The sequence below is a fragment of the Crinia signifera genome, chromosome 3, assembly GCF_055691185.1.
Source record: "Crinia signifera chromosome 3, ASM5569118v1, whole genome shotgun sequence".
NCBI classification, from domain to species: domain Eukaryota; kingdom Metazoa; phylum Chordata; class Amphibia; order Anura; family Myobatrachidae; genus Crinia; species Crinia signifera.
This window is the reverse complement of record NC_139219.1, coordinates 294,718,090-294,742,848: the sequence shown is the minus strand read 5'-3', so window position 1 is coordinate 294,742,848 and position 24,759 is coordinate 294,718,090. Positions and strand designations below refer to the sequence as shown.

Sequence of the window (24,759 nt, the reverse complement as noted above, 5' to 3'; positions counted from 1 at the left end):
ATCCGGCTTTGGAGTTCATTATTGGAAAGAAAACAGTTGTGTATTTTTTATGGAAATGGTTTGAGTGAAGTCAAATCCTTAGAAGGCAAGGTAAGTTATATTTAAAATTGATGGTATTCACTTGAGTAATCATATTTACCCATGCTGCTGTATTCCTTTCCAGAAGGTGGGCTTCTTAGAATGAAAATGCATGAGTGGCTATTCAACTGGATCTCTCTGGATTTGGAACTTGAGACACACAGAACTTTATGAGCTGCTGCTCAAAGGTTGAATTTCATTGCCTTAAGTCTGGGAACTTGTCTATCTTTGGATGGTCCGCAGTACGTTGGAGTTCACAGACCAGCCAGGGAGTGCCATCCCAACAGTGAACCACTTAAATCGATTGGGACCTTTTTTTCCTCTCCCAGTGCGGAATCACACACATACTGGATTACAAATATCTGGACTCCCCCTCCCTAAAAAGGCACCATAGAAACGGCTCTGGAAACAAGGCGGACACAATACGGTACCATATGGACTATTTTTCTCAATTACTCCCTCCAGGCAATCACACTGCTTTTTTATTTTCTTCTTTTTTAATCATGTTATTGCAAAAATATTTTTAATATGCGCAATGTTTCATTCGTGAAGAAAAATGTACTTTTCTATTATCATATATTATTGGCACCTTAATAATTTACGTATTTACTAAAGCATCTGTTATAATATACAGCGCAGAGCACAAACCTCCTTTTCCTTTATTGGCTATTCAACTGGTCTGATGAACATGACACTAATGCTATGAAAATGTCCCTGTTTTCTCTGTTGTCACTAGATCAAAGTCTAATAGACCATTGGTGCAGAGGCATAACTCTGGGAGGCAATGGAGTCATCTGCCGTCGGGCTCCTGCTCCCAAGGGGGCACCTTTCCTCCCCTGCAAGTTTAAATCAGTTAATAGAAAGCCGTCAATATTGCTTCTGTGGCTGACTCCCCCTCCTAACATCATGTTGCAAGTGTCACACATTGTTTTAGAACCCATGACCTTTTTTACTGGAGACAGACACCTTACTGATTGAGCTATTTGGACTCAGAGGGCACCAATATTTAACTAGCCTACAGGCAATTGGGACAAAATTACGCCACTGCATTGGTGGGATAATCTGCACAAGAACCTATGATTGTGTTTTCCACCATTCTCAGCCAGCTGCCAGACAGATGGTACGGTATCTGTAGAAACTGGTGGCCGCTTCCTGAAGCTCATACTGGCCATACTGTACATGGTTTCTTATAACACAACAACCAAATCAGAATTGTGCCCAAACCTAGTTAATACACTGTAGTCCATCTATTATTGCTATTAGATTTTAGTGCATTACCTCCAAGGACACAAATACGCAGATAAGAATGGCCCACTAAACACTGATCATTAATCACCACAATGCACATTTTTGGATGACACTCAAGAAACAGATGTGGCATTTTGCAAATGATTTTCTATAAACAGAGGTCTTAATTAAAGTCTTAAGATTGAATGGTTGGCACTTTGAGAGGAAGTATTTCTTGGAGGCCGTTCAGTATTCAAAATAAGATGATATTTTATTTTACGAGCTCTTTGACATTTATTCTTGGCACAATTCTAACTGATTAACTGGAGACTACAGGAGCTACTTAAGTGCATGCCTTTAATGGAGAGTAGAGCAGCACACAATCCCATTGCAAGTAAATAATGAGGAGTCAGAATGTATTACCTACACAGGTCCTTTTATCTTCTGCCAGTATATATGGATCTGTGCATAAGCACTGATAGCTGCCTAATATATTCTTGCATGTTGCCGAGGAATGACATGGGGGATTCAGCGGATCCAAACATTCATTGATATCTAAAGAAAAATATTTTTAGAAAACAAGTTAAATAATTTCTAAAGTTAAGGAAAGATACTGTAGGTAATATAATAAAATTCTCCAATCCTGGGGTATTTTGTAGAATTAGTTGATTTGTTATCTATTATTGGTTGTCAAATAATTTGCTATCGGGATACCGGCAGTCCGAATTCGGATGCCGGTATCCCAACTAGTGGGCAGAAGACCGGCACCAGAATGTGGACATCGATCAGTTTGTCAATGCTGGAATTCCTGTTACCGGCATCCTGATCATAAGTATATAGGCAGAGTTAATGTAAGGGTGGGATGTGTGTGTGATGTTAAGGTTATGGATGAGCTGCGGGGGAGGGTAGAGGTTAGGTGGTGGGGGAAACAGGATCAAAATTACACAATTAGACCTATTCGGGAGGGTGAGGGTGTACAGAAAGGATCAGCTGGCACAGGACCTGCCAAGGAGGTGTAACCACAAAACTATGAAGGTACGGCCACTACCCAACATGCTGTGGTCAACCTACAGATCATGAGAATGCCTGACTCCCTAATGCCTAGGCTCAACAGATCTTTTGACGGCAAACTGAGATACAGCACAGTAAGCTCATTTAAAAAAAACAATGGTCATAAGGAGCCTGATTTGGCACTTAGCGAAGAAGAAGCGGCATTATTAAGACATAGATGAAGGCAGAAAAAAACTGTAACAATGTACTTGTAAGGAAGTATGGAATGCAGAAGAAAACCCTACCAGTAGGTTACTGTACAGGACCACAATAATCTGATTTGGAGATATTCATAGCGTCTAGAGCATATCGGTATGTCAGGGGATGGAGCTAGAAAATCTGGGTAGCAGTATGGTTGTCCACTCAGAGGAAGAACTCTGGGAGGCAATGGAGTCATCTGCCTCCGGGCTCCTGCTCCCAAGGGGGCACCTCTCCTCCTTTGCAAGTTTGAATCAGTTAATTGAAGGCCATCAATATCAATTCTGTAGCTGAGTTCTAAAATATATGTATTCTCACTATATATATATATATATATATATATATATATATATATATATATATATATATACACACACACACACACACACACACATATATTTCAGGTTGTGTGTGAGTGGTGGGTTGATATATATCTTGCCTCCAGGCAACTGGGACGAATTTATGCCACTGTGTCCACTGATGGCAAAAGCATCTGAAAATGACTAATGGAAGGGGTGGCAGCAATGCATGAGTAAAGTAGAAAGTGCAGGAAGTTTTGCCACTGCATCTATGCTATTGACCAGTAAAAAGCATCACCATCAAGTGCAACCATGGATGATTAATAACCATCACTCACCATTGACCATCTTTAAATAACAGTAGGGCTGAGGGCCTGAGTCAGAGGCAGATTCTAATGTTTGCTGATTTGAGAGATTTGTTTTGTGCCAAGTCGCGCTGCACTTGTGCTAACTTACATACTAATATTTGATGCAGCATGATTGACAGTGAGCATTTGTAGGAGGGTGGTGGTGGGGGGTGCTGGCATGTCACAACTGGGACTTTGGACACAATTGCTGGCCACATCACACCTGAATCTGGCTGTTATCACACAGGCACCATGCCCACTGAAATAATCTGTCTTCATGTTCAAATTTGTTCTGCATCCCCCAACTGCAACTATCGGGTTCACTGACGGAACTTGTGGGTGGTAAGCCCTGATGCGAAAATACAATTTGGGCCCCCCTTCTGCACCCCTACCCAAAATCACAAAATATAACAATGTGTTGCAGCATGTGACAGGGAAAAGCAGTAGGTGACTGGGGCAACGGTGGGCCCCTTAGTCCTCAAGGACCCCAGAGTACTGCACCTGTTGCACTAATGGTAGTTCCGCCTCTAATCGGGTAGCACGCACAGACTGAAAACTGTACTGTGTCCTTCTCTGTATCTTACCCAGTATCTTGCAAGGTCTAAAAGATATACTGTCATTTACGCCATTTGTTGGGGCTTTGATAGCTGTGCTGTATTCCAAAAGGATTAGGGCAAATATTTACTCAGTGATAAAGCAAGAACGCTGCCTTATGCAGACACACATCAGCACCGGGCAGCGGTTACCGTCTGCATTTCCAGTTTTTATATGGTAGAAAAACTAGCAGTAGAGAAGCCGTCTAGAGAGCTCATCACATAATTGAAATTGAAGCAAGCTGTCAGGGTGGCAGAGCTGGCCATAAACAGCCGGGCAGAAATCAATACAGCCAAACTTCTATTAACAGTTTCACTGCTGTAGGATTTTTAAGATGTGGCAGATAATAACCTAACAGTCATGGGACAGATGCAGGCTTTGAAGATGTTACTGCTATTTTCTTTTTATGTACAGTAAAATGATGGTCATTCAAGTGTGGTAGCTGTTCGACCTTAACCCGAAATATCATGAAAAATCATGAAAAAAGTGTTCTGGGACACAAGTCTTGTGTACTAATCCTTGGAGAGTGATACAGTGGAGAGAGATAAATTACCAGGCAATTACAAGGCTAACTGCCACATTGCAGGCTGTGTTTGAATAATGACAGTAAGGAGCTGATTGGTTGGTACTTTGGGGGTTATTAAGACCTGATCGCGTGGTTGAGAATTAGTCGGCTGGGCGATAATCGAATAATGCGTAGGTCATACGCACATTAATTGACAGGATGCCGGTGGTGTGGGTGTCAGATGGCCGGTTATTGGGAGTGCCAGGGAAAACACAGGTGTTCCCAGGCGCTTTCACATGACGTCAGCTCCTGCCCCGATTAGCCTGTTTCTTTCACACCGGATGAGTAAGCCCTGGGTTACGCACAGACTGCACACTGGAAAAATGATTTGATGGTAAGTGAGTTTCAAATGAATTTGCAGCTAATAGCAGGGCTGATATTTTCACAAGCTTTTTGCAGGCTTGCACCAGACATGATTTTGTTGTGGCTGGGTGGCTGCTATCCAGGGCTGGCACCACCACTAGGCAGCTTTAGGTAATTGCCTTGGGGCACCGGCCACTAAAGGGAGGAACTTGGGAGCAGGTCCACACCCTGGATCCAGGTGAGCGGCACCCCCAGCTCTCCCCCCACCTCCACCCAGTGGAAGAACTCAGCGGCCGCCGCATCACCTCCCCCCTGTGAACCAACTCTGCCCGCCCCGTGGAACGACTCAGCGGCAACATGGCCCACCCCGTGGAACGACTCTGCGCCCCTGTCCTCCACTGCATCATCATCACACCCCCCCCCCCTGGAATGACTTGGCTAAGGCAGCATCACACCCCCCGGTGGAGCGAGTGAGCAGCGGAGCGCCCACCCCCACACCTGGAGCACTCCGATGCCTTGCTGCTATCTGATTACAGGCTCTGCAAATAAACAGCCCAGCGATCAGGTCTAAAAACCCCCCCTCATTTATTTTATCTTACTCACAGACAGTACAACGGCCCCAAAAACTGCATCCCAGACTAGGATTTATGGGTGGAACACTTCAAGAAATTTTCAAAGACAATTTAAATTCCACTCATACCATTTTCAGACATGCGACCTGGCAATTACCTGGCATTTTGAATGGGTCATTTTGCTGGGTGCAGTCTGACCCTCTCTCACACTGAGCAGCAAATTACCGGGTTAAAAATGTCAACCCGGTAGTTTTCTGAAATACACACTTCTTCAGTTTTAAGGGGTCAACCCGGGTTGCAAATCCCTGATCGCCGACCCTGGTCTTTTCCAGGGTCGGTGACCTGGGATTTAGGTTGATCCTTTCAAACTGAACAAATTACCGGGTAGAACTGCTTCACCTGGTAATTTGATGTTCAGTATTACTAATGATTCTGAATATTCATGAATTTTCCAAAGCAGCTGCAAAAATTGCAGAAAGTACGGGGGTCTAGAGGTATAAGGGGCCCCTTCATTAGTCTCACTGAGTTGTATTCCAGTTCTATTGTTGATCACAAAAAAATATACAGTTTCCTTTAGTTTATTTTGAATTCAAATCTCCTAGAGCAACATTAGACTGTACAGTGTTCTGCTTTATAGTAAATGGTACCTGTACATAATGGTGGTTTGTTAGTCCATTGACTTCCTCGACAGGCTAATTCTTCATGTCCTACTAAGCGATAGCCGGAATGACAAAAATAAATGATCACCGTGTCTGAACAATACACAAAGTCTCCATTTTCTATCTTCCCCGGAAGACCACAGGATGAACCTACAGTAAAGATATTTGCTGGTTAAATCCTTCTTGATGTTTATCTTTGTTTTATGGTTCTAATCAAAAATTTGTCTTGGTGAAAAATGAGAAGGCATTTATGTATTACCACGTAGCATTGGGAATTCAGGACAGATACTCGGAAGACCAATGAACGAGTCAAATCCCCTTCTCTCATCACTTTAACCATAACAAGTCTTTGGCATTGTCATCTCCCCAGCCACTTGTTACATCCATTATATCCCTGTAATAAAAGTTATGCTCCACAACTTCCAGGACACAATGACTGAACATATATTAAGTGGCATGTCTGCTGTTTCTTTCATTACCATTATAATCACTGCTTAGAGACCAGAGAGAGTGACTTTCATGGATTTTGTTCTGCTTTTGTATCGAAGTAATCTAATATAAGTTTAAACTGCAGACTTGTGTAATTTTCAAAGGAAAACAGAAAATAGTATTATGAAAGGTGGGTTCCTATTAGAGGGGCCAATTTGTCTGAGTGCAAGAGGTTTAGACACTAATGCCCCATACACATTGGGCGATATCATGAGCGATCGTTCATTATATTGCCCAGTGTGTATGCGCTGGCCGATGCGTGCTCCCATGGGTCGCTAATGACCCCCTTCATTGTCCGTGCAGGTGAGGGAGAGGATCTTTAATATGGGCCCTGGTCAATAATGATCTGCCATCACCCTGCCATTGTTCACCCCTGCCGACATATGCAAGTATTTATGCACTTGCTAATGCCTGTCCCACCTAAGTTCCCGTTGTCAACGATATCGTTGGCTGCAGGGATCATCTAGTGTGTACGCACTATTAAAGTTTCAATATCAGACAAAGTTTCTTGCAACCTGGTTCTACTTAAGCCCCATACACACTAGAAGATAAAGTGAAAGATATCTTTCAGAACGGGCCTTTACTTTATCTTCTAGTGTGTACTTGATGTCGCTAGCGATGCGTGCCCCCAAACATCGTTAATGACCCCTCCCCTGTCCAGGATGTACAGACAAGGGAGGTCCTTGTTAATAATGGCCATGCTGCAATGGTAGAACGACAGTCACCCCCACCTCCGCTGTCGCTCACCTCGAAGCCAGCATCGGCAAGTGTGTATGCACTTGCCGATGCTGGCACCCCACACTGGGCTCCCGCCAATATTGCTGTTGTCAGGGTCACCTAGTGTGTACCCAGAGATGGTACATCTGGATTGGACAGCTACAGATGGAGCCCCTGTCATCTTTGCTCGGCACCCACAAGAACGCCCCCTCTGGCAAGCGCGGCGGACAGGGACTCCTTTAAAGTGGGAAGCACGTGCATCTCACGCACGTGCGTCCCAGTCTCTTGGTGGCTGGGCAGTGGGTCCCTGCCCGTCTCTGCTTTCAGGGAGACGGGCAGGGTTAGGGGGTCGGGGCGGTGATGGGGACTGGCGGGGAGGCGGCGGACTGCGGTGGGGAGCTCCGTTGCCTGGCAGGAGCTGGCGGGGGCTGGCGATAGTTTCGCCAGCCCCTGCAAAGATGAAGCCAGCTACATCTGTAGCTGGTGCTTCTCACCCAGAGTTGGTAAATCGGGTGCAGACAGCTGTGGTGAGCTGGTGCTTCTCACCACAGATGGCACACTAATATATATAAAACACCCTGCAGAGAAGGTGCACTAAAAAATTGCATGGTGGAGGTGCAAAGATTTAACCACTTGTCTGGAATAATTACAACTACCCTATGAAAAGGAATACTTAATAATGGAAACAATAGGATTGGGACTGATCCCAGCTCAAAAATAGGAACAGTCCTCTCCATTATCTCCATAGCTCAAAACAGGGCCAGATTTTACCAAGGGGGCTGCAAGACTGTAAGAATTTCCCCAGTAAAATCTGCCACAGAATCCACAGAGCAGGATTCAGACCCCCTGGAAAGTACAGATAGGAACTGCCATTGGTCCTAAATGATGGTTCGGACATCACAGAACTGACACAGTTTAAAACACAGTAAATAAATGACTAGAAAAATTGGAAACTTTCTTCCCAACACAATCCTTCAACCAGCCCCTGTGGTGGACAGTCTATGCAGGGTTGTATTATACCAGGGGCATCTAGCTAGAGCTAAGCTGACTCCCATTAAATTCTTATACAGTAAATTACTCATTTCTATACATGATATTTGTACAGAACAGTTGGTCAGACAAATACCTTGTGCTAAATTCTCTTTCCAAGCTTGGAGGTTTAAACCAGGGATATTGTCACAAGATTCAAAGCCATCTGGATAGCGTTCCATTAGAAACACATCGGGAGGTACCTGTGTTAGGCCAGTAGTGTCACAAATCACGCGTGAGAGGGAGTGTCTCGTAAGTTCCATTCTCTGGTCCTTGGTGAAAACATTTGAATTTTCATACCAAAACCTAAAAATGTTGAAAAAAAAGAGTATAAATGACAATACTAAAATACTATACACAATGGCAGATTGCATGTCCAGTGAGATTTATCTAGGAGAAATTCAATCTTCTTGTTATTATTATTTTTAATAAAATGATTATATTATAATTATTATTTTTTTCAAATAATGTTCCTTTGTTATGCTGATAAATTTACCAAATGCTAAATAAAATGTTTTAAATACATAGACATTTTTTCTATTACATCATAATTGCTTGTATTAACTATTTACATATCATTTCTCTTTGACAATGATTATGGTGTGCTTCTTTCGTCCTCCACATTCCCTTATTGGTATACGTAATTTTGACCTCATTTCAAATGTTCTCTGGTTGGCATAAATCTATGGGAAAATATTTACATCCCATGTTAACATATACCATTATTTATTGTTTCCAGAGCTCTACATGTTTGTATACCATGGGTGTAATTTAATAGGATGAGAGATTCAGAAAGTGAGAGATGTGGTAAGAAATCTCCAGGTTTTTTAAAGCAGCAATCATTCCAAATCTAACTGGTTTTGCAGTGTAAATGATTGCCGCTTTAAAAAAAAACTAGAGTTTTCTTAACAAATCTCTCACTTTCTGAGTCTCTCATCCTATTAAATTTCACCCAATATGTTTGTGTGGAAGCTTCTCTGTTTGGAAGAGTAGAAACCTACCCTCATGACTTACCCAGGGAATAATAAATAGGTCAAGTCTTTTCCATTAGAAATTGATGATGTTCTGCCTCCAATACTGTGTCACTAATAGTCAGTATTTAGTAGAGAATGGATTCTGCTGGACTTTGGGCCTGATTCAGACTGTCCCGCTAATGTGAGACTTAGCAGTGGACTGTGAGAAGAAAGCTGCTGCCCACACAGAGCGAAAAGAGATCGCTAATCCATACACAATTCCTGAAACATTGAACAGTCTGTGCCATCTGTGCAAATGTGAGTAGGTCTGAGGCTTCGCCTAATCTGCGGCTGAGACTGGGTGGAACTGGCCATTGCTGATGCCACAGGCCCTCCACATAAACGCCTAGGAACTCTGGCAATTTTTCCGACATACGGTCATTTCATCGACACTATGAAGGTCATGATACACTAGGTCAGCCACTAAAGGTCAACGAGGATTTGGTCAATGCACGAAATAGGTTGACATGGCTAAGACCCAAACTCAGAGTTGCTTACTTTTGTGCTGCCCTCTCCAGGACAGGGCAGCCACTTCTTTGAAACAGATGGGCAGGGTGGCTGACAGGGAGGAGAAAGGGGTGGAGACACAGCAGTATGAGATCCCATCCTCATGGCCATTCCCCCCGCTGTGCAATGCCAATATTGCAGTCATTGCACTGTCATTGGGGCTCCAATGACGCAAACTTGTTATTTGATCCAATGGACGGGTGCGGGAGATGGCCAGAAATCCGGGAGGCTTGCCCCCCTTTCCGGGGGGGCTAAGAGAGGTCCCAATTTCCGGGACCCTTCCCAGCCATTCTGGGAGGGTAGGCAACCCTTGCCCAAACTGTATACATCATGGCCTATTTTCATGAAATTCTTATTTTCTTAATTTTTCCATGAAAACTCACATTGGGGATAGAGACTAAGTAAATTGAAATGTTTAACATTTGAATCGTATTTTTAGCATATGCCTTTAGCATTTCCATGTTTTAGTTTTGCCGTCTGTTAGAAGAGCAGCCTTTTTGTGCAGTACTTCTGCCATTTTTGTCCCAAGATATAGGTTGGCTTGTGATAAATTCATCAATGTGTCCCAATTCAGTCATTTTAACTCTGCGGGGATATATCAGTTAATCATGAGCACGCAGTCACATTGTGGAAAATGCTTTTGTTATCCTTCAGTACAGAGATGCAGTGGTTCATATTTCACCTAGTTTACTAATGCTGATGTCGGAGCTCTGCTGTAGATCTAAAAAGTGGGGAACTTTTGCACAGTGCAGATTTGTGAGCGTTAAGTGGCGGAAAATCAACAACAAAAATAGAAATAAAAACAGACCTTAGGGCTCCCCCCCCCCCCCTTTTTTTTAATGGTGCTGTGCCATTGCTGGGTAATGCTGTTGATGATCAGGGCCAGAATAAGGTGTGTTTGGGGACCATATTATTATTATTGTTAAAATGCTGGTAATGGTAAGCATGGCAGTTATAAGCATGCAGTACACACATAATACCAGTGACCGCTATAAAATACACACAGCAGCCCAGTGACCACTATACAGTGCACATAGCATTCCAGTGAATACAATATGCAATACAGTACACATGACAACACATTTATTCCTCATCTACCTTTAATACACATATTATCCTAGTGATACCCATACATGTCACACAGCATTCCAATGACCCCCATACAATACACACAGCATCCCAGTGACTCCAATACATATAGTAGCTCAGTGACCAGAGGATTACAGTAACTAGATATTTATAGGCCCCATAGTAAAAGTTTGTAAGGAACCCAATATATCAACATATGGTGATAAACAGGGCCGGACTGGGACCAAAAATCGGCCCTGGCATTTTGAGCACACACAATGAAGGTGGGCCCATCTCATCTCTGGGCCCCATAAAATCAGCAACCCCTCACAGATATGCCCTTGCCAATGACTGTCATACAGTATACGCATCATCCCAGTGACCCAAATACAGTACACACAGCATCCCAGTGACCACCACACAGTACCAAGAGCATCCCAGTGACCTCCACACAGTATGCTACTGTATGTAGCATATCCATGCTTGAGCACAATTGGTAAAATCAATAACTAAAGTACTAATTAAGTTGCCTGTGCTCAAGTATCACTATTTATAAAACCAGGACTGTTAGTGTACCGTGAGGACTGAGTTTGGGAAACCCTACTCCAGATTGAATGTACTAATTGCTATTGGCCACACCTGTACTCTTTCTTATTAGACATTTTAGTACATCTGCCTTTATGTTGTACTCCTATAATAAATATGTGGTTACTAAGAAGTCTGTTTACCTGTCTCCATCTCGTAATGCTTTCATTTGCTTTCCTATTAAACATGCAAACAAAGGTCCAGTTCTCGCACCTGGAAGTAAGTCTTCTGCTAAGCCACCCAGCCAAACATCAATGTTGTCAGGATGTCCGTATAACTCAATCATTCTCTTTGTTATGTTATGATTGGAGATAGCTCTTTGAATATCAGAGGGTGAGTTCAGTCTTGGTAATCCACAAAACTCTCTCCAGTCATTGTATCCTGGAAACAACAGACATGAGAGTGCTGTCACATTCATCCATTAGGAAAACGGTATACAGCCAACCTTTACCATGGAGCCATTTGTTGTTGGAACTGAACAAAATTTAACAGCAGATTCTCTAAGCTTCAAAAGTGATAAAATGGAGAGTGATAAATAGCCAGCCAATCTGCTCCTACAGTAACTGCCATGTCACAGACTGTGTTTGAAAAATGTCAGGCAGGAGCTGATTAGCTGGCTGTTTATCACTCTCCATTTTATCACTTTGAAGCTTAGAGAATCTGGCCCAGTAACTCCTCCACCCTCTGCCTAGCCGCATTCTACAACCAGCTAAAAACCCAGAATCCAACCCTTTAATATAAAAACAACGGGGGAGAATTTCTCAAATCTTGGTGAAAGACATACTGTAGTGCTGCCTCACTGAGTGTGGGACATGAAATTGACAGGCTGTGCGCTATGTCCCCTGTCACCCTTATCCCCTGACGCCACTTCAAGGATAGCATCCCCCACGTCCACATCCTTGTTAGGGGACACCGGGAGGGCAGCAGCTCAGCAGCACAGAGGTAACCTTTGGGGGCGCGGGGGGGGGGGGTCCTGCATACTATATGTGTAGAGTATAAGTGTGTGTGTGTGTGTGTGTGTGTGTGTGTGTGTGTGTCAGATGCCCCCGGATCCTATGCAATATATATGATGCCAGTGTGCTCCTGGTGCCTGTTGACTCCTGGTCCCTGTACAATATATGGGTGTTGTAGTGTAGGAGAATGTAATGGCCACCCCACACTGCGGGGAAAGTAGTTTTGTTTTCCTTTTGGGGTGGCACCAGATTAATGCCTGCACCAGGCACCATAAATCTTAGTTTCGACCCTGCATGGGGACGTTTGATCAGTAAGCTACAATACAGCACCTGTCCAATCACATACCAGTGACTTGGGTTTTACACCTACAGCCTTGACAAAATCTTCCAACATAGAAACTGTCAAGTAATTTCTTAGGCCTGTACCTTGGTAATAGCTTGTCCCCCTACTATGGAACAGAAGAAAGACAGTATTGAAAATAATTTCCCTTCTATACTAATACCATTTTTAATGAGAACATTTTTAACATTCTTTTTCCTATTTTCAAAACCTGTAATATTTGTCATTAAGCTTACTGAGGATCTTTGAAACTTTTGACATAATGAAACATAGAACAAAATGTCAGCCTTCACAATAATAATACTAATATTGAAAATGACTTGGGACTGATGTGAAAGGGTCCAACGCTGTCATACTGTTTCTTGCATTAGTGTATAATATGCTGACCTGAAATAACTCACGGCAGCGCTTTAGAAATCGACAAAAGTTCTGACAACTGCTATAAACTAATCACCGGCCTTCAGGATTCCTTTTTTGCCGGACAAAGGAGAAAACTCACCCGGTAAGCCGTGGTCCCGGCCCCGCTGCAAATTAAGAGATGCCAGATCCATAGGACCATTATTGGAGAGCACAGTCAGTTTTTCTGTTAACTCTTCATTCATCATTTCCCTCTGTGTTTGTAGCTTTGCTGATTTTCCCAGCAGACCTCTTATTAATGGATCTAGACCACCTGAAACCATAGCAAGCAATAATATTAGTGTACAATATGGGTGGTATTTAATGACTTAGTGAATTGCAGTAAAAGGTTATACACAGTCTACTGCTTGATGTGTTTTACATTTCAAGGGCAGCATGTAAACCTTTAACCCCTTGAGTGGTGGGTTTTGCAGAGGCAGGACAAACCTACCAGGGCAGGTTTGTCCTGCCCCAGCAAATCCCACCATAGAGCGTAGGGCCACCCCCCATATGTTCCCCTCTCCTGTTCCTCCCCCTCCTCTACATCTCCGCTCCAGAGATCGTACGCCGGAGCTCCCAGGCCCAGCTGCCGTTCACTACAGATGACAGGCTCTGGGATGTTCGGGAGGCTCGGGAGGACTCGGGCGCCCGAACTCCCGAGTCCCCCCGAGCTGCACTCAACATCCCTGAGACTGCCACCTGCTCACTGCAACTAATGGCGGTGGGGGCAGCAGCAGGGGAGCTCCGCACAAGCGGAGAGGTGAGGGGGAGCGACGGGAGGGGAGTGGAGGTGGGGGGTGCCCGGACAGGTGATGAGCCACTGGCGCACACCTTAATATTGGTGGTATTCCCAGAAATTTTCCAGGACAGCCCGCTGTGGCAGCGCAGCTGAGCCCGGAAAACTTCCGGGCATACCACTCAAGTGGTTAATATAAAAATTCATCTTACACTATAAACCAGTGGTTCTCAACCTTGGCCTTTTATTATTTATTTATTTACAGTTTCTGCAAGTGCCCCCAACAGTGCACAGGTGCACTCATTATTCACTGACACATCCTGCTCTTACTTTTGATCAAATAAACAAGCTCCCGGTATGGTAGTGTTCGTAAAAGGCGTAAACTCCAGGACTGCCATTAAAAATTTCTTGCTACCGCTAATAGATTCTGGCTTTCAAAATTTTGGTTTTACAGTAAGGGGATGCCCTGACCAACTGCCAAAAATGATACATCTGCTTTACATTCAGGCCCACTGCAAACCTTTCAGTCAGATGAACACTCTCAGAGTGAAAAAAAGAAAGAAAAATGCAACTAAATCAAAGTATGGTGGACTGCGCTACTGCCTCTGTTTGCAAGAAACCTGCCCACTGCCCCGGACCCCTCCTTTTTTCTTGAGGAGGAAGGTACGAACATGCAAAAACAGGAACTGGCTAATGAGTCATTAGTACCTGAAGTTCAATAACAATTTTCTAAATTAAATCACAAGTTTTATTAAGCTCCATTTAATAACCCTATAAATGCAGCTATACAATTGGGAACTCCCAAAGGTCTTCTCAAAGGAAAAACAAACCATTGCAACTAAAACCTGGTGCAACAAGCCTCTGAATCCTCTAAGCAACATGAAAAACTCATCCGAAGAAGTCATAGGCCCAGGAATATACATAAGTGACTTCAGAGTACTTGAGAGCACCACATGCAACCAAAAAAGCAAGGGAAAGCCATGTGTCAGTAAAGAGCCAATGACTAAACAGGTGCATGAAGCAAATATTTCTCATAGCTACCAGATTTCCACCATCCCTGCCTGCACACTAAATATACAGCTCCAAATACAAACAGAATAGGACCTCAGTACTGTATGCCTACAATTTGACCCAACACGAATATACAATAGCTTAACCATCCCAAACTATGACAACAGACATAGGGTTGTAAGACCAACCATGTGGGGCAGCACGGCTATACTCTGAAGCTGTATGCGATATCTGGCATCAATATCAGGAGCAGCATAACCAGCTGTTACTCGGCGGGACCCATTTAAACCAGCAAATAAAACCCTTCGCTCACTAGCAAAAAATAACCTTGTGCCCAACACAGTGTACAGCAGTCTAGCAAAATAAATCTTCAGGGCAAATAGCTATAGAGACCCCAAGACAACCGCATCACCATCATCATTATATAGGAGCTGTGGCCCATTGAAAGAATATTAAATTACATACAGTATATATAGAATAGATACATTTAAAAATGTAAAGCTGCTAATGTACTTTTTTGAGGTAAAGTACTGCCAGTGACCACTAGAGGCCACTAGACAAACCAAATAACTCCTAAACAGAAATTGAAAGCAAAATTATATGTTTCAAACTTCCTGGCTATGGACAGAGGGAGCTGTGAAGACAGAGATTGGAGGTAGGAGCAGACTAAAGCTTTCCGTACATCTACAGATTGATTGCCAGGTTGGGACAAAATCCTGATAATGGATGAGAGCAAATTACAATTCACCATTTGTTTTGAAATGCTGGAAAACCATCTGTAGATGTGTGGCCAGCTTAAGCCATCATTTTGACAGTCGTTTAACATCTTGTTAGTATAGTACTAGATAAGCATAGCTAAAAGAGGCCCCCTCCCAAAGCTTGGTGTCCGGGAGAGCTACCGCGGCCACTGAACCTCCTGAGGAAACAGAGACAGCGGCCCAGTGGAACCCTGTTGGTGATCAAGTGTCATTGTAGGACTTTGGGCGAGACCAACAGGATGATAGGAATATTGTTATTGCCTTTGAAATGGTGAAAGAGTTTAATGGTAAGGTGGTAGCTGCTTTGCCACCATATTTTATAAAAAAAACTGATTTGTTATATTGTGTAACCACTTTAAAGGGAAATAGGGTAGACCAGTTGTTAGTTTCCCCCAAAAATGGAGCAGTTGGTATTGAGTGCTACACACATACTGTACATCTGTAAGGGTGGCCATTTAGGGGAGGAGAAAACTCTCCGAAGCATACAGATTGGCCAGGTACCTATGCAGCAGAAAAGAAGTATTGTCAGAAGACAGCACATTGGTCAGATCGGTATTAATCTGATAGGGCAGTTGGAAAAATCTGTTCGAGAGCATCAATACATACTTTTGGTAGTAGATTATGCTACCAGAGGCTATACCAATGTGTAATATAATACTGACAGAATTGCTCAAGAGTTACTAACACTGTATAGGAATACTGAAAATGGACCACGGTACCCCATTTGTCTCAATGCGAGACTGGTACTTACTCCTACCCAAGTTTGTAGTGCAAGAGATACCCCAATCCTCTACAGATTTTAGTCCCTTTGAAATCCACAGAAGGATTTTGGATTTTTGGGAACAACAAGAACCTAACGTCTTTCAGTTTGCGTCCCGATTGTCCATCCGTTTAAGGCAGACTGCGCCACTCCCGAATGTACACATGAAAATATTGATCAGTGTGTTCTCACCAAAAATACTTAATCAGTGAAAAATAGGAGCAAAGGAAGAAAAAAGGTGGGCGATAAACTGTCAGGGTGTAACTGATCCCAAGAGTGTTAATAGGCTCAATGACAGAAAGACTAATGTCTTTCATGACTAAAAGCCTAGCTGAGATATCTTATGTTCTAATGAGGTCTTGAAAATTTCCAGCATACTGTAGAGTATGTATAAAATGTGTGCATCTGACGTTATGTACGGGGATACTGTATGCTCCAGAACATACAGCTGTTTGGCTTCAATCTGGTTTCACTGTAGTAAAACTGTGCACACCACTTAGTCATAGGGACATAGCAAATAAATTTAATTAACAAATAAAAAATTCCAACACTTATTGAGGCAGATGCATTTAAAGAAAACAGTATTTATGGGGCTTTATGCAGCACCATTGATGGTCAGTTAATAAGGAAACATTAAGTGGCCCATGTGAAAATTTTGCATTTGAATAAAATACGGTTCATTTTATAGCGAGGTTGGTGGTTTGTAGTAGGATGAAAGAAGATGCGGTTTATTTGAAGCCATTTCGAGCAAAACGACGCATCCAGGGAAACAACTGTAGGGTCAAAAATCAATTTCAATTTTTAAACAAACAATACGACGTGCAATTCTAAATAAACATATCTTCAGAAGCGGAGAACTTAATCTTCAAAATGGTACAGTATCTCATTTATCAATTTTGGTTAAGTACTGTATGAAGTAAGCAAAAGGGATCGTCATCAAACATCACCTTCTAGAAATAATATATATGATTCTTACACAAAACCCTTCAAATTGTGTATACAGTATTTTGGAGGGGGCACTTGTCTTATTTTGGTTTTAGAAAGGGTGTGGTACAGTCAAGGGCGTAACTACCATAGGTGCAAGGGGTGGAGTTGCGATGGGGGCCAGAGCTGAAGGGGGCCCATCTTTACTGTCTAAGTAATATGTTTTACATACATTTATCAACATTAGTTGCTAAATAAGGGGGCCCTTACAAACTTTTGCTATGGGGCCTATGAATATCAAGTTACGCCCCTGGGTACAGTAGCTTATTCAGGTAAAGCTTACTCAAGATGGCTGTGCAATCCGGATACCTGGGTATAGTAAGTCTGTGTCAGACAATGCAGACCATCGACCAGTCACTCATACAAAATAGGGGCCCGGGTTGACAAGGGGCTCGAACGCATTGTTGTAAGATCTTTATATGCACAATGCATTCACTATGCATCATGGGTGTTATTATTCGCACATTCCCATGAATATTCACACTAATCATGGCCAACGGGTCGCCAGTGATAATGGTGGACATATCTCTGTACCTACTTTGGACTGTTCCAGCTGTTTTACCAATTGGCTTGAGTGCATGGACGTTTGCATATACTCCTCTGGCAAATACATTGGAAAAATGTAATGACTATTTTGTCTGTGAATAAAATACTTTTTGTGCATCCAGAAACTTACTACACGGCCCAAAGTATTAAAAAAAAAAAAAAAACTTTTAAAAGATTAAAGCATCATCATTATTGGTACAAATAATCAACAGTTCAGAATTTTGAAATTGAAAGTAATATAAAGCTTGAAATTGCACATCATAATAAAAACAAGTAATCTAAGGGGCCGATTCAGTAGTGTTCACATAGGTGCGAATTCGGCCCCGTCCCCGATAGTGGGGGTGTGCGCATGGACATAGTCGCTCACATGTTTGCGCAAACCCTGCTGGAGTGAACGCCGTCGGTGAGTTTGGGGCATTCGCAAATTGAGTGACAGACAGAGGGCAGTGGCTAGGGTCCACCCAAAGTTTAATGGGCCTGCTCACAAGAACGGTGGGCGCACCCATGGAAACGCTGGGTGGACACCTACGAACACAGCCACACCCCTGCCTGCTCGGGGCAGGCTTATGACATCACGTGACTTTAGCGCCCGCCCTGAATTCCTCAGGAAGTGTCCATCCGAAAAGTAAGTATAGTCTTACATTTCTTTGGGAACAGAGGGGAAATTATTTGATGGTGAGTAACCATCGAATGATTTTTCCTCTGTGCCGACACATGCGCTTGCTTGGTATCGATGGGTTTCGGGCAGTAGGGTGGGGCGGTGTTTATCTGATCGCTAGGCAGTTATTATATGCAGGTATGAATTGAGCCCTAAATTGTAAAATATGAAACATGGTAAAGGTTATTTGATGACCTTCATACTGTATATTACCTTCTTTAATTATTCTCCAAGGACGGAAAAAAACTTCATTTAGCAGAAGATTTGGGTATTGCAGATGTTCTTTATACTGAGAGTCTAGTCTGTGCACAAGCGGAGGGATAGTGGCATGGCCAAAACGGAACGCTGCTGTTGAAAATACATTTGAAATGGAGGGATTGGTGTTTTCATCATATCCTTTGTATGTGCCAATATATTGCTGAAATGCTGACAAGCCCAAAATTTTTGGAATGTAGTCCCGGATAGTGATGACCTTTACAGAAAATAAAAATAGCATTAAAAAACAACAACAACATAATAACAAAATGACTGATGTCAGACGCAATACACATATTTATTGAAATGGAAGAGTAGAAGCCTACTGCATCCTTAACCGGAGAGGAGATGCTGGTGTGCAGTTCAGGGGGCATGGATGGCTGATGACATCATCAAGCCCCCATTACAGGAAAATACAGTGATTCGTGGGTTTAAAATTACACAAAATGATGCAATTTGCTTCATTTTAGGGCGTTTTTGAAGCACCGTGTTTGCCGGCACTTGTCCCTGTGGCCGATGGTAATGAAGGGGTTTGGGGCTGATGTGGTAGAATTGCCAACCTTTCTAGGGGGCTGGGAGGGCCTAGTGTGGTCTACTGTTTACTAAATGATTAAATGACTAATTGACAGTAGGCAAGGGTGGTTTACTGTTTACTAAATGAACTTGTTTATATGGTTACCTTGGATCTGCTCTAATCTGAGAAAGATTTACATTTTCTGTGCAGAATCTCAACAGAGATTATCTGGTCACATGACCAACTGCTCGCGGTGTGTGAGTAATAGAGGTATAGATTAGGGGCAAACTTACTAACACCACTCTCACATTACTAGGACAACTTTAATGGGAAGGAAATGTCCTTAACGGGTGCACCTAAATGGTCCTTAGATAAATAAAATGTAACCTTTATTATTATTACTAAAACTCAGCGAAATATGACAAAACACATATGTAACATTGAAACGTGAATTTAGGGGAAGGATAGGTGTGTTCATGTTTCAATGTTACATTTTATTTATCTAAGGACCATTTACGTGCACCCGTTAAGGACCCGTTAAGGACATTCTTTTCTTTTCTCCTTCCCATTAAAGCTATCTCGATATTGTCCAGTGGTGGCACACCTCCTGCCAGTCGATTTAAAGGCAGATGCCACATCAAACTAAACCCTAGGGGGGTCCTAATTTCCTCAATCACAATGAGGATCCTGTGCGGATAACTACCTCTCTTCTTTTGTTGCCATCACTAGGACAATTCTATGCTAGTAATGTGTAATGAGTTAAATCTTCATCCAGTACTGCGGTTGCAAAGTCTTTGGTAAGCATGGGACACACTGTCCCTCCCAGCAATGTGCATGCAAAATGACTAACCACTGGCTCGCACACCTAAGTGCAAAGCCAGAAGTAGGCTGCCCATGTTTTGGGTTGCACAGGCTGTGTGTGTGTGACATCACGCACAGACTGTGTGTGTGTGACATCACGCAACCACCACGATCCTCTCCCCGAGCGGTCGCAACACGTTTGCATTAAGCGCTCCCGTAAACTGAAAATGCAATGCCTATATTTTGGGGATACACATTATATCCCAGCAGTGGGGATAGAGGCAGTCTCCCCTTACCCTCTTTATTCTTACCTTCTCTTGTAGCAGCCTAACCCTAAAGCAGCCCCCACCTCCACAGCCTGACCCTCCCCACTAGTGCCCACCCCTAACCCCCCTTCTAAGTGCCGTAACCTAATCCAAACCTTCCCCTCACCGCAGCCTAACTGTAAGTCCCCCCATTAGTTTGTAACCCTAACACACATTAACCGGCCATACACTAGCCTGACCCACAAACTAACTAATCGGGTTGAAAGAGTGAACTAGAATAAGGCCCACTGTGCAATATATATGTGATATCTTCAACATATCAATTTCATCCATATCACCAGTGGTGTCGAGAAGGGGGGAGCGGGTCCTTTTTTTACCCAGGCCTGGGTCTGCTGAGGTGGTCCCGGTTCCCACTTCTCCTCCCTCCTTGCAGGAAGAAGCCTAGATGTGGGGTGAGAGATGACAGGCTCCCGCTGCAGCAGCACAGCCTATTACCTAAGCTCAGCACACGCTGCTCAGTGCCATGTGCTGAGCTGAGGAGAGAGACATCTGCAGCAACGGCCTGTCATCTATTTCCCCTCTGTGTGTCCGAGGAGGATACCGCACCCCGCACAATTTTTTTTTTCATGGGGCGTGTCAACGTCCTCTCCCGAAGGCCATCCCCTCATCCGGTGGCCCATGGCCGGTCAACCTGTCGGCACCTCTGCATATCATTAATGCTATACCGCCCAGGGTGCTTCATCATCATCATCATCATCAATCATCATATGTATGTATGTTTCTCTAAGTGGCTGTTGTATGTGGCTTATATATATATCCCCCTGAACCCCTTCTCCTCACATGTATACAAATCCCGCAGAGAGCAGATTTTGTTTCTATTGTTTTATAAGGAAACGGTTTGTTTGTCACCGGGATACAAAGCCGAGATTGTCACTTAGCGCCGTGCTTCAAGCAGCAATAACTCCGCTAGTTAGCAATCTCTGCAGTTTCTTGTCAAAACTCTAGATTTGTGATGTTACTGAGCTACTTATTAGGACGTGTACTGTAAAAACTTGCCAAGCCTACACTTTTTTAGTTCTCTATTAGCCTTGATGACCCTATATAAAGTACTCCCTCTCTGTCTACCTGCTAAGGCTGGAAATTGAAGACACAAACATCGGCTCATAATAGAATTCCTGACCTTATATTTATTGGCTAACAACCATGCTACGAGTTAACGTTTCCATGTTTGTTGTGTTATTAGCGCTGATAATATTTTTCATGGTTGGCGCAGGATTTCTGCAGAAACAGCTATTGCCTGTAATCTAATATCCAGTCCCCTCATCTGGTTTGTTCCTGTAGAAAAATAGCTAATGTGTGTTCCCTTGGACTGCGTGTATCAATAGAACTGTGTACAGCTGTTTAATCAGATTTTCACCCCTTGAAATAGCAGCAGCAGACAGAAATCACTGTGTGTGATTTTATTTGCTTTCTTCACATCAACTAAGCAGCATTGTTGGTATTCTTGCAGAGTGCAGAGGGGTGATTGAAAAATAATTAGAGGCATAGTCGCCGATTGCGCGGTGATCCTACCCTAAGCACCAACAGAAAATGATGATCACCCACAGATAATTCCAGCGGGTACCAAGGGGCCTGTGAATAGGCCCCAGAAAATCCGTCCCTAGCCGTCACACTAGGAGGCCGCATTCCCAGAGGTGCATTGCAAGTCCAACGTGCGACGCGCCATGATGTCACGCAGAGCTACGGACCCGCCCCCACTCAGAAAACAGCCTGTGCAGACATGGCAGCAAAGACAGGTAGGCGGCGGCCCTCTTTCCCCTTCCCCCAGCTGCAACCCCTCCCCCTCCCGCTGAGCACCCACCAGAAAAAAACATAAGTTGACACCTCTGATTAGATTACAAGATAGTAACAAACAAATGTAAAATTACAATTATATTCAAATTTTCTAACACTGTAATGATCAGTGATGATTCTTTCCCAGCCTTCCCTACCCCCCCAGGTAAAATCCGCCACTGTAGTGAAGCCAGATGCAGTCTGTGAGACTTATCTGGCTTCCCTGTGACTGGCAGTGACTTCTGACCTGTCAGTCACCAAGGCAATCCCATTGGGAGGGGTTCCCTTCCTCCGGGATGCCTCTCTCCGGGCTGCCGAGTGTCAGCCCCTAAAATCTTGGGATTGCACATGCGCAGTACCTACAACCAGGAGGAGTGGTGGCTTGGGTGGGGGAGGCAGGTTTGCCTGCATCTCGGCCAGTGGCAGCTACCCTCCTGCAAAAAGGTACGAGCCACCACTGGTGACGATGAACTGTAATATAAAAAACAGCAAAGATTATTCACTATTTTTGGTAGCCTAGATGTTCTGTAGCTATTATGTTCTACCGTAGGTTTAGTAATCGTAACCTGCATTATTTTCCTAGTTAGTATACAATAGCAGATGTTTTTAACGGCCTAGGGCCATGTGGTTGACATACAGTATACCCCTTTGCGATATGGACGCTAAGCCACAGAATGAAGGTCGACAACTAAAGGTCAACAGCGCTTAGGTGAAATTAAATAGGTCGACAGGGTAGGAAGGTGGACACATGCATTAGGTCGACAACGTTTTTCACGCTTTTTTCAAAAACAGGTGGTATCTCATACCCTACCACCCACAGTGGAGGGAGAATTGAATAGTGTGCTGAGTGCAAAGCATATAAGGTCCCACAGCCAAAGCATTACCTCTGTGGCTGCTCAGCCCGGCCGGGTCCCTGGGGAGGTGGTGACCCCCCCAATAAAGCCCAATACAGGCTTCCTAGTGCCTCTGGGTGATGGTGTAAAAATAAAGTGTTCAAAATATTAAACATAGGCTTTAGGTTTTGTAGTAGAACTACAAGGCCCAGCATGCTGGGCATTAATGGACCCACTGGGATTTGTAGTCCCACTACAGAACCAATACCCCACCATTTAAAGTAAAATTTTAATACAGACACCAAACATACATACTTACCTATAGGGTCCACCATAGGCCTGTCCTCTTCCCCAGTAGAATCCATAGGGTACCTTTGAAAAAAATTGATTCTTACAACTTCCGGTGTAGATCGTGTCCTCTTCTGTCCATGTAGGCATCAGGGAGTTGAAAACAAAAACATATCCAAACGGACTGAAGGAAGCCCATTTATACACATGAGCTTCCTTCCCCTGAATGCAGGGTTCCCCCATAACTTCTGTCACTGTACAGTAGGTCCTGGCAGCCAATCAGGGAGCGCTACTGCAGCAGCACTCCTTTGTTTGGCTAAGCTCCGCTGACCCATCAGTCAAGCAAAGCTCTGTTTAGAACAGGGAGATATTCCCTTCTCTAAATAGCCGTGGGAACTTTGTGGTTTCCAAAACAAAAAAGTTAATTAGGTCAGACCACACACTTGACCTTGTATGTGAGTGTGAGGAATTTCAAGAGAATTCTGTAGGAGAATAGGAGCCAATGCAGATTTTGTCGAAGGAGAGTGGCAGAAGATAAGCCTAGCTGGAGAATTGAAGACAGATCGGATGGGAGTGAGATGGGAGTTGAGTGAGGCCAGTGAGGAGAACATTGCAGTAGTCGAGCTGTGAGATGTCCAGTCAGTGGGTGATAAGTTTAGTTGCAGGATGATCCAAAGTGTTGAAGGCAGCAGAGTGATCCAGAAGGATTAGCAGAGAGAAGTGTCTCCCGGATTTGGCCAAAAGCAGATCATTGGTGACTTTCACCAGGGCAGTCTCAGTGGAGTGTAGTGGGTAAAAGCCAGATTGTAGGGGATCAAGGATGGAGTTGTCAGAGAGGTAGCTGGTGATTTGGCTGTAAACCAGCCATTCCAGTAGTTTGGAGGTGAATGGGAGTAGAGAAATTAGGTGGTAGCTAGTGGGTGATGAAGGGTTAAGGTTGTTTTTTTAAGAATAGGTGAGACCAGAGCATGTTTGAATGATGAAGGAAATATGTCAGTAGAAAGTGATAGGTAGAAAAGATAAGCATGGTAGGAGCAGCAAGTGGTGGAGAGAGAGAGTGGAGGAGATGGGAGGGGGTCCAAGGGGCAGGTACAGGGGGAAGAGGATAAGATGAGGGAGAAGACTTCCTTTTGTGTAGTGATGCGAAAGGAGAACAGAGTGGGAGAGTTGGAGGGCAAGGATGATGGGGGGGGGGGGGGGGGGGCAGCAGAGGGGAAATTAGGAGATATTGTGCCAGATATCCTCAATTTTGGAGATGATGAAGAAGGAGGTAAAGTAAGTTGCAGTGATAGAGGATGAGAGAGGATAAGGAGGGGGTGAAGGTGAAAGTTTCAAAGAAATTTTGGAGACTGGAGGACTGAAAAGAGATGATTGATTGGAAAAAGGATTGTTTGGTGGGAGAGAAAGAGTAGAGCTGTAAGAGGAGAGAATTATCTTGAAATGGAGAAAGTCCCCAGAGAGTTAAATTGGGTGAAGATAAGGTCAAGGGAGTGGCCGAGATTGTGAGTGGGGGTAGAGGTCCATTGG

The 24,759-nt window shown here is 43.7% G+C and overlaps 1 protein-coding gene across 1 annotated transcript in view; it reads right to left on the bottom strand.

Annotated features, from left to right (window-relative positions):
- The window catches only part of TPO (thyroid peroxidase), a 76,461-nt gene that overhangs the window by 8,781 nt on the left and 42,921 nt on the right, over positions 1–24,759 (bottom strand). The window contains exons 8-13 of the mRNA XM_083174797.1: positions 18,656–18,914; positions 13,093–13,263; positions 11,444–11,681; positions 8,225–8,433; positions 5,881–6,042; positions 1,729–1,860 (exon numbers count right to left, since the gene is read on the bottom strand). Coding sequence (XP_083030923.1) covers positions 1,729–1,860; positions 5,881–6,042; positions 8,225–8,433; positions 11,444–11,681; positions 13,093–13,263; positions 18,656–18,914 — 1,171 coding nt within the window. The remainder of the gene's footprint in view (positions 1–1,728; positions 1,861–5,880; positions 6,043–8,224; positions 8,434–11,443; positions 11,682–13,092; positions 13,264–18,655; positions 18,915–24,759) is intronic.